This window comes from Haliotis cracherodii, unplaced genomic scaffold (assembly GCF_022045235.1).
Source record: "Haliotis cracherodii isolate W230 unplaced genomic scaffold, xgHalCrac1.p SCAF_5, whole genome shotgun sequence".
Classification (NCBI taxonomy): domain Eukaryota; kingdom Metazoa; phylum Mollusca; class Gastropoda; order Lepetellida; family Haliotidae; genus Haliotis; species Haliotis cracherodii.
In genome coordinates, this window is record NW_027266308.1 from 59,284,347 (window position 1) to 59,296,429 (window position 12,083).

The window sequence follows — 12,083 nt, forward strand, 5'->3', positions numbered from 1 at the left end:
TCGGGACAGAGACTACCCAGCATTCTAAACCAACTGCTACTTGTGACTACATCCAGACCTAGCTGAATTATCCATAAATGATTCATTTAGTTTTGCCATTTGATACCCCATCTACTATTCGAATGAAACAGTAACTTCATTAACATAGTACCCCGACTGAAGGAAATGTGATAGCCTTAACCAGTTCTTGATAAATATAAACACATTTTGTATCGTAAAACATCGAACAAGGACAGCGCTGTGAAAGTCAAATCTGATGACTTCCTTATATAAGTTATGTTTCCCTGGCTTCCCCATACTGGTTTGCTCTACACAAGAAAGTGATGACGGGAGCACGTTCGCATTATGAGTAGCGATTGGTACAAGGCTTCGACAGTGTGAGATGTACTTTAATAATTAAATCCGCGTGTAGGTTGTGATAACTGTAACGGCGGCACATCTGAACCTTTCCTGCAGGAACGGGCGTGCCACACCGCTTACTGCACTCCGCTCATCAATACAGTGCTGCCTAGCGTCTCGCGGTGCGAGCTCCACAGACTGGGTATAAAAGACTGACTACATCAGCTGAAGGACTTCTCTCAGTCTTCTCTCATATGTACTCACGGCATTAGCTACACAACGGAACGTACTATGGTATGAGGCCTTCTACGTGACTGTATCTGTTTATCGGAATCCTTCCTTGTGTTTGAGACGTCGCGATCACTAATGATGGGCGGTATTCGGTGACATCTCGCTTCATTAAAGGATTGGGTTATATGCAGTGCCAACCTCTCTTGACTTGTCATCAGACATGGGGTGCAGGCAGGCCAAACCGCAACACACGGGGGATGATAAGACAGATCAAACGGACAACTGTGAAACGGAGTTTACCACGGCAGTTGCCACCGATCCACGTCTTCCTCTTGACCAGAGACAGGTGTTTAAGTTGAAACAGTCGTGGAAAGGGATTAAACGCAATATGGAACAGACAGGCGTCGAGATGTTCATCAGGTGAGCTACAAATTTGGATCATGTTCAATACAGTATTACTTTTCCGAATGCCGACATAGATTAATAATTCTCTCTCTTGCATATATCTGTATAACACAAATACATGAAAAAGGAATTTCGTATTGCCTTTAAAACAATTGCTTATTCCATAGAACAATGACCACGTAAACAATTCACTTACATTACATTAATTTTGCAATGTTTCAATACGTTTCTTTATCTATGGCAACATCTGGTTTATACATCGTTGATGTTTTGAATACGTATATGTTATGAATAGTATGTGTCTCTGGCTGAAAGTATTTCTATTGCTGTAAATATTCAAAACTGAATTCAATTCACGAAAGATGGAGTCACATTGTCCACAATATTTCATCAGTGTTATATGGAGGGCTATATTTGGTTGAGTGGTCTGATGTGCTACGTGTCCTTGTGTAAAGCAGCTTTCAGGACAATTTGCCATGGGTTCGAATCCACAAGTCGCCAGAATTCTTACACATGGTATATCATTGCTGATTAATATCACGACCTACTTGACCTTAAGCGTTTCTCAAACCTACAAACCATCTTGTGATATATCAATGAGTGAGTTTAACGCCCCTTCGAACACTCAGTCAGTGTTTCGGTGAGAGAGTTTGGTTTTACGCTGCTTTTAGCAATATCATGGCGTGGGACACCGGAAATGGGCTTCACACATGACACCCATGTGAGGAATCGAACCCGGGTCTTCGGCGTGACGAGCCAACGCTTTAACCACAAGGCTGCCCTACTGTCCCAGTCATTATTTCAGTTATGTAAAGCTGGTCACAGATGTTGACAACATTTGTAAAACTCACGGCCGTTGGGCTGATTAAACCAACACTAATGACCAGGGCGAAACCGGATTTTTTAACCACCAACCTGGATTCTAGTGCCATTCTGGAGGGAAGTAACCTGAATTCTGACGCTTTATACGACTGTGTCATTCATGCCTCACCTATGACTGAAATGTTACTGTGGCAGCGCCACCCCGCGTCATGGACTGACTGCATTCTGATATCAAAGCAAACTGTTTATTTTTGACATGACATGAAGTGGCCATTTTATAACTGAAGAGGCGGCATTCTTCACTCGCTCATACCTGACATAAACATATTTTTTTCTGCTTTTCCTTACCTTTATTTATGATCGAAGTGTTAAATTGTGAATATTTTTATAGATATATTTATAGATTTTTCATTATACTATTATATTTCTTTATTGTTGCGCATTTACATAAATCTATATGTATCGTTTTAAGATTTCAAAATGCTTTATTGATATATTACTGATTTACTATGACTGGACTTGATGGTTCCCTTCACTTGAAATATCGATCTAAATTGTGAATTGCAGAATTGCATCCCTTGGTCGTGTCAGAATCCGTTAATCGCAGGATCGAGTTCCATATTCCCCCAAAAATATCATCTTTGATCTTTCAGCGGTAGATCCTCCCGGGTTTCACTAACATGGTTACCGCCTGAGAACCGTGTCCATGTGGGCCTCCTCCCACATCAAGTGGAAGCTGACATGTCGTGATCAACTGAATTACTGTTCAAAGCGGTGTTAAAGACCAGATCACACACTTACTGTATGCTTATGTTGAAATATTCTCAAGGCACTGCGGGAATTTATGGAACGGATATTTTTCTCAACAGGCTAACGTTGGCAACTATCGATTGTGTGCTTTGAATTAGGCGATACGTTTTGTTGCCTATCCATTGAACACTTTTGTAAGCTGGAGTTGTGGGGTAGCATCGGAATCAACATTTCCTACACAATACCTGGGAGGCAATTACATCTTTATAAAGTGAGGGGATGAGCATGGTACACTTCGCTTATATCAATATTCCAGCTATATCATGACAGGGGACGTAAAAAATGTGATTAACACAATGTCCCCATGCTGGGAAAGAAAAACATGGTCTCCGGCGTGTAGAATCAGCGCTTGAACCAAATGGTTACTCCTACCTTTGAAGTTCAAAAACAAATAAATATAAACGAAACGTAAAACAGTAAGGCCCGGTGTCGTTTACGTTCGAAGTAAATCTCATTATACAGGCATGTTTAGTAGAATCTGTGTGTCCCTTGGTCAGAAACCTAGGATTGTTGGCTCGAATCTCGGTTCGACCCGGCTGTGTTTCCAGGTTTGTCAGCACCATTCCCGTGCTCGTGGGTTTCACCGAAATGGTAAACGTCTGAGACCTGCATCACCTCGGGCCTGCCTCCCACATTAAGCTGACACGCCGTGATGTAAGTGGAATACTGTTCAAGCGGCGTTGAATCATAAACTCTCTCACTCACCCGTCCGAATTTGGTGCCATAATTAAGCGATTCCCTTCTTCATCTTGAAAAAGTCCAAGTCAGTTCCACAGATGTTGATCCCAACTTTGATCCAAGCTCAGTCATGATCCTGGCTGATTTATAAATCTCGCTTCAGTTCGTTATGATCCAAGTTCAGTTATGACTTTGGAACCAGAACGGGAAATGAGACCAATAAAGCAGTTATGGTTCAATATGTTATGATTAGTCCACACGGCAGTACCGCAATTTACTGAACTCGTGGAGGCGGTATGAGAATGGTAGCAAAATGCTCCATACACTGCTGATCTTCCTGTGACTGACACGCTTCTTAAAACTGAATTTGTGCTGAGATAAAAGAATATGTACTCCTCGACAAATGTTAAGCACCGCGTACTATGTATTTTGATTTAATAGAGTCATTTTAAGGCGTTTATTATTGAGAGATAAACGACAAATGTTTTATCGTGAAATGAATCACACTTCATTCTCCGTTCTTCTTTGTGATTTATCGCGTAGCTATCTTATATTCTAAAATAATCCTTTTAAGACTTTTTTTATATTCATTATGAATATGTCACACTGTAAACAAACACAAACGTGTTATATTTGTTTGTTCACAGCGTGACATGCATGTATTGAAATGCAGAAACTGATATCGATTATCGTGTAACACGTTTTGTCATTGTCCTTTGGTAATAGTTATTTGTGTGCCCTGGCGATTGCTGGACCTGCTTCAGCTTATTCATATCAGCTTGTGTGAACCAGTCTCTGTGTCCATCGAGGGTAATTGAGTGAATCGGCTTTAACGCCGCTTTTAACTGTATTCCAGTTACGGTGTATCAGCTTAATGTGGGAGGAAACACCGAAGGCGTTTACCACTCAAACTTCATCGGGGCGAACAGAGATTCGAACCCACAACCATAGGTTTCTAACGAGCCGAAGGGACACAACTCTGCAGAGCTATTGCAGAGCCTAATACGACTGGGCCACCCGTGCCCATCTAGAACAAAGCACAGTGCTCCTTCAATTTGCTATCATTTTCCTGGCACCTGATAAATTGTTTAAGATTAGATCAATGTCATATGTAAATGAAAGGTCGGGATATAAGAAGCGGTGTTTAACCCTGTACCAGGTGTATATGATGTATACAAGGTCAACTACCTCAAAGGGTTTCGTTTCATTACACCAAGCACCGCTGTAACGTTCGTTATTGATTTACACAAAGCAGCTGAGCTGTTCAAATCTTACGAAATGATTTAGCATCAAGCGATGATAGGACGAGTGTCACCTAACGTGATAACATAGGGAATAATGGAAGGAAGATGCAAGTAAAATGTTGAACCTCCAAGACTTCTCTTAACACATGGAACGATCTAATGGCAAAGGCTATTATTCACTTAGCATTTTAATTCCAAAGGACAAAATAAACACCATCCGTTCTAAGAATTTGTTAGCTTTAGTTTCGGTGGACAGCAGGGTAAAGTAATTAATGAGAGAATGGACACGAGGTTTGGTAATCTTCAGAGTAGGGGCGGGTTGGGTACGTGGTACACAACTGGTCTGCTGTTGACAGTGGGGCATTGCAGGATCAATAGCAACGGCAAGGGCACGGATGTCTACACCACTGACACTAATGTCCAGATTAAAGACGGAAACCCGAGCCCCCAGGTCTCCAATATGCACGTCTCATTAATCCATCATATCGTCATTGTGGTATGGCTGGTATGGTCATGCTGGTGGACTTTTGTCACCGTCCACTGAACGGAATCATCAACTGAACGTGCATCCAGTACACTATGCATTGACCTACATGACACACGCAAGTTAGCCACACAATAACCTACACGACAGAAGCAAGCCATTTGTACATTGCCTACAGGGCACAAGTAAGTCAGCTGTACATTGACCTACACGACACACGCAAGTCAGCTGTACATTGACCTACTCGACACACGCAAGTCAGCTGTACATTGCCTACACGACACAAGCAAATGAGCTTTGCATTCACCTACACGACACAAGCGAGTCAGCTGTACATTGACCTACAGGACACACACAAGTCAGCTGTACATAGACCTACAGTACACACGCAAGTCAGCTGTACATTGACCTACATGACACACGCAAGTCAGCTGTACATTGACCTACTCGACACACGCAAGTCAGCTGTACATTGCCTACACGACACAAGCAAATGAGCTTTGCATTCACCTACACGACACAAGCGAGTCAGCTGTACATTGACCTACAGGACACACACAAGTCAGCTGTACATAGACCTACAGTACACACGCAAGTCAGCTGTACATTGACCTACATGACACACGCAAATCAGCTGTAAATTGACCTACATGACACAAAACACGCAGGGCAACTGTACGTTGATCTACACGACAAAAAAGCAAGTAAGCTACATATTGACCTACACGACACAAGTAGGTAACTATGCATTGACCTACATGACACAAGCAAGTCAGCTGTACATTGACCTACACGACACAAGCAAGTCAGCCATGCATTGACCTACACGACGCACACAAGTGAGCTGTACACTGGCCTACACGACACAAGCAAGTCAGCCATGCATTGACCTACACGACGCACACAAGTGAGCTGTACACTGGCCTACACGACACAAGCAAGTCAGCTGTACATTGACCTACAGTACACACGCAAGTCAGCTGTATATTGACCTACACGACGCACACAAGTCAGCTGTACACTGGCCTACAGGACACACGCAAGTCAGCCATGCATTGACCTACACGACGCACACAAGTGAGCTGCACACTGGCCTACACGACACAAGCAAGTCAGCCATGCATTGACCTACACGACGCACACAAGTGAGCTGTACACTGGCCTACACGACACAAGCAAGTCAGCCATGCATTGACCTACAGGACACAAGCAAGTCAGCTGTATATTGACCTACATGACACACGCAAGTCAGCTGTACATTGACCTACAGTACACACGCAAGTCAGCTGTACATTGACCTACATGACACACGCAAGTCAGCTGTACATTGACCTACATGACACAAAACACGCAGGGCAACTGTACGTTGATCTACACGACAAAAAAGCAAGTAAGCTACATATTGACCTACACGTCACAAGTAGGTAACTATGCATTGACCTACATGACACAAGCAAGTCAGCTGTATATTGACCTACAGTACACACGCAAGTCAGCTGTACATTGACCTACATTACACACGTAAGTCAGCTGTACATTGACCTACACGGCAAAAGCAAGTCAGCTGTAAATTGACCTACATGACACAAAACACGCAGGGCAACTGTACGTTGATCTACACGACAAAAAAGCAAGTAAGCTACATATTGACCTACACGACACAAGTAGGTAACTATGCATTGACCTACATGACACAAGCAAGTCAGCTGTACATTGACCTACATGACACAAGCAAGTCAGCTGTACATTGACCTACAGTACACACGCAAGTCAGCTGTATATTGACCTACACGACGCACACAAGTGAGCTGTACACTGGCCTACAGGACACACGCAAGTCAGCCATGCATTGACCTACACGACGCACACAAGTGAGCTGTGCATTGGCCTACACGACACAAGCAAGTCAGCCATGCATTGACCTACACGACGCACACAAGTGAGCTGCACACTGGCCTACACGACACAAGCAAGTCAGCCATGCATTGACCTACACGACGCACACAAGTGAGCTGTACACTGGCCTACACGACACAAGCAAGTCAGCTGTACATTGACCTACATGACACAAGCAAGTCAGCTGTATATTGACCTACATGACACACGCAAGTCAGCTGTACATTGACCTACATGACACACGCAAGTCAGCTATACATTGACCTACCGGACACACGCAAGTCAGCTATACACTAACTTCAAGACACAAACAAGCCATTTGCACATTGCCCCACCGGACACACGCACGTCAGCTATGCATTGACCTACACGACGCATACAAGTGAGCTGTGCATTGGCCTACACGACACAAGCAAGTCAGCCATGCATTGACCTACACGACGCACACAAGTGAGCTGTACACTGGCCTACACGACACAAGCAAGTCAACTGTACATTGACCTACAGGACACAAGCAAGTCAGCTGTATATTGACCTACAGGACACACGCATGTCAGCTGTACATTGACCTACATGACACAAGCAAGTCAGCTGTACATTGACCTACACGGCAAAAGCAAGTCAGCTGTAAATTGACCTACATGACACACACAAGTCAGCTGAACATTGACCTACATGACACACGCAAGTCAGCTGTACTTTGACCTACATGACACACAAGTCAGCTGTACATTGACCTACATGACACACGCAAGTCAGCTGTACATTGACCTACATGACACACGCAAGTCAGCTATACACTGATTTCAAGACACAAGCAAGCCATTTGCACATTGCCCTGCCGGACACAAGCACGTCAGCTGAACACGACACAAGCAGAGCACATATACATTGACCTACTGTTTTCAGGGTACACTATACCTTGGCCTACAAAATACCAGTAACGCCGTTATACAGGCTACATACAACACGGCACATTGATCTTTGTTATAGAGACAACACTATTCACAAACTACAAGTGGCATTATGTATCGACCTACTTGATGACAGGGACTCTGGTCTACAGGCTAGAAGGAACACTATTCGTTGACCTCCACGACATTGGCCAACAGAAGACAAGCAACATTTTACATTGATCTGCATTACACAAACAGCATCATGCATTGACCTGAACGACACAAGCAACACTATTCACTGGTCTTTGTGAAACAAGTAGCATTGTACCACAGTATACAAGCTGATCAGCAGCACCATAAGTCGGCCTGCATAATACAAGCAACACAGATAATTACAGAAGCAACACTATGCATTGACCTACACGGCACATCAGTAAATTCCAGTAAGTAAAAGCGAGGAAAAACATTTCCATAATCATAAAATGTCCGTTGTACGATTCCGACTATATTATATGCCCGTGTTTATGAATGAATATCAATGGCATACACGACTCAATCAGTGATATCCAAACAACCTACACTGCTAAAGCAGTGATATACAATGGCCTACACGACACAAGCAGTGATATCCAATGACCTACACGGCACAAGCAGTTAAATCCAATGACCTACACGACACAAGCAGTTATATCCAATGACCTACACGACACAAGCAGTTATATCCAATGACCTACACGGCAAAAGCAGTGATATCCAATGACCTACACTGCACAAGCAGTTATATCCAATGACCTACACGGCACAAGCAGGGATATCCAATGACCTACACAACACAAGCAGGGATATCGATGACCTACACGACACAAGCAGTGATATCCAATGACCTACACAACACAAGCAGTTATATCCAATGACCTACACGACACAAGCAGTGATATCCAATGACCTACACGGCACAAGCAGGGATATCGATGAAATACAGGACACAAGCAATGATATCCAATGAAATATACGGAACAAGCAATGATATCCAATGACCTACAATGCACAAAAAGTGATATTAATAAAATACAGGAAACGGGCAATGATATCCAATGACCTACACGACACAAGCAGGGATATCGACGACCTACATGACACAAGCAGTGATATCCAATGACCTACAAGACAAAAGCAGTGATATCCAATGACCTACAAGACACAAGCAGTGATTTCCAATGACCTACACGACACAAGCAGGGATATCGATGAAATACAGGACACAAGCAATGATATCCAATGAAATACACGGAACAAGCAATGATATCCAATGACCTACAGGACACAAAAAGTGATATTAATAAAATACAGGGCACGGGCAATGATATCCAATGACCTACACGACACAAGCAGTGATATCCAATGACCTACACGACACAAGCAGTGATATCCAATGACCTACACGACACAAGCAGTGATATCCACTGACCTACAAGACACAAGCAGTGATTTCCAATGACCGACAAGACACAAGCAGTGATATCCATTGGAACACACGACACAAGCAGTGATACCCAATGACCTACACGACACAATCAGTGATATCCAATGGCCTACACGACAAAAGCAGTTATATTCTGTGACCAACATGATAAAGCACAAATATGGCTTTACCCTTACCACACAAGCAATAATATCAAGAAACCTACCGTGTACACCACACAACAACCGTATGGTACCACGGAGCTATAAGAAAGTGCAGGGACGTGCAGGAATGTTTCCGCACTACGTAAGTTGTGGGCGTTTGGGTGCAGATACTTTTTCGTGACCAATAACACGAATTCCAATTTAGTGGTAGCGTTGAGTTCAAGGAGATGAGAGTTGCATGTAGACATCCATGTATTGTAGGCTGCCGGTCAGAGTGCTAGTGAGGAGATAAACTGATGAGACGTCGTTAAACCAGACGAATGTACAGCATTAAAACAATGAGGTTGAACCTATTCCTGTACGAGTTATATTATAGTTAAGATTGTCAAACCAAATGGTTAAAGGGCAATTTGTAATCGTGAAACGGGATCCCAACTGATGTTAGTCTAATTTGTCCAAGAGTTCGCCCATGGAGTACATACATCAGTCATAAGGCACCTTAACTTGCTCGCACAGATAGAGTTTGTTCGTATTGGAGATAAAATATTTGAAATATAAGGACGCATCCAATCGGATGTAAGCGTGATAGCCTTACTTCTCATGTTACGTTTCCCAGCATCACAGAAGCGACACAACTGTCAGTGTCGTGACACACCACCTATAATTAGTACTAAAGAGATAAACCTGTCTCGTAATTGTCGTGAAAACTGTCTCGCTAATGTCAGTGTGAAAGATCGGCACTATTAACATATTGATTGCTATTGTTATTCATAATTTAAGGAGAAACTAATTGGTTCCTTTTTGCAGGATAGTCTATTTACTCATAATATTTGTTTGATATTTTAACAATTGTATGTGATCCATTTACACTGATTAACTATGTCAAATTGTTGCACTTAGGAAAAGCCAAGGACTGTTTGCATCCGATTAAAGCATGTACAAGGATGAACGATACCTTTGTTGTGCTAGGTGCATCCACGAGGCATGCCATAATCCTTTGATTGTTGGTACGTATCCCAGATCATTTTCCTTGTTTGACAGCAAGCACCATACCCGTGCGTCTCGCCAAAATCGTATTCGTCTATGACCTGCACCACCAATCTCAATCACTCTTTTACCTTACTTCGATACAACGCCCTGATCAAACAATGCATACGGTTTTGTGTGAGCATGTGTCAGTAAACCACAGATATAAAACAGTTATAGCAGTTACCCAATTTCATTGAATATACCATTTTGAGACACTGTTTGTTTGTACAGGATCGTTGTATTTTCAATAAACTGCATTTGCGGAATTGATGAAAGCCACAAAAGGAACGAAAAATATGTCAATATATGTGACACACGTATTAATGAAAATAAAAGGACAATAAATACCAAGGGTTTATAAAAGTACATCATACTAAATTTAAACCCTTGTCTGCATCCTTGCCAAAATACTTTATGTTTCTGTCATAATTCGAGTGTTATCCCAAATTGTGTTCCATATCAAATATGACATTTATACATAAATCATCCATCTGCCAATCCATCATCTGTCTATCTAAAATCAGCCATACAACCTACCAATCAACCAATCAATGCCAAATCAATCCATCCATCGATGCACTGTATGCCTATCTGTTTGAATTAACAGGCATATATATGTACTACGCCAGATAAATATTATTCAGATATTAACACTAGAAAAACAGGGAAATAATATCTGATTATTGTAGCCACATTCATTGACACACATATGTGTGACATTTGTGTCCTTTCTCGGGTGCCCCAGCTGTCAGACAACTCACGGGGCTATCACAGGGATGTCAACACCAGGTTCTCGTGCGTCTGGTTTTTACCAAAGTTTTAAATGTTTAAGACATGTGTCACTTTAGGAGTTATGCAAGAGCATATTGGCAATGTTAAAATATGTTGGTGAGGTCTGGTTTGTTTGCAGGCCGAGGTCACATGGCAAGATACTGCTGTACTGCTATGCAAATTGTGTGAATGACGATGCCAGGGACTGGACATTATTCCCTTAATAGCGAACACCTATTATCAGCGATCCATTCATATATCATCTCTACTTTGCCTTATACGCCAAAATTGTCTGCAGATAATCGAGGCTATTTTTTTCCTGGCGTTGACGTATATATTTCTATCGAAGGGGAACTTCCATAATAATATTGCCTTTTTTGCATACCAAAGCAAATATGCATACGAATGTAAAATATACAGACATGTGTATTTTTGTCATGCGAAGGCAATTACGAGTACACATGTGTGCAAAGTTGCTCCAGAATTAAATTTACATCAAGTCATGGTCAATAGGTTGTGCAAATGTAAATTTAAACATGTATAGTTTTGCCATGTCTGTACATAGTATATGCGAACGGATAGCAGAATGACGCAAGTGCAGTACCAGTTATAAGGAAACGAGTCCCGTCCGTTGCACCGGCACGTTTTGAAAAGTTTATTTTTTCTATAAAAACTGATGACCTCTGTCAAACCTTCACCACGTGGCAAGGACTCGTAGTCGTCCGTGAGTTTTTTATGGATACCATCGAAGACTAGTTTTGCCAACATCAACAAGGTGTCTGTATTCCGCTGTGGATGCCAACCCGTATTTTGTGATGCCAAACCATTTCTCTACTGGTGTTGGTTCTCTTA

The 12,083-nt window shown here is 42.3% G+C and overlaps 1 protein-coding gene across 1 annotated transcript in view; it reads left to right on the plus strand.

Moving 5' to 3' along the window:
• The first annotated feature begins 501 nt into the window (after window positions 1-501).
• Window positions 502-12,083, plus strand: part of LOC139442125 (neuroglobin-like) — a 64,180-nt gene continuing 52,598 nt past the window's right edge. The window contains exon 1 of the mRNA XM_071222928.1: window positions 502-990. Coding sequence (XP_071079029.1) covers window positions 791-990 — 200 coding nt within the window. The 5' untranslated portion in view covers window positions 502-790. The remainder of the gene's footprint in view (window positions 991-12,083) is intronic.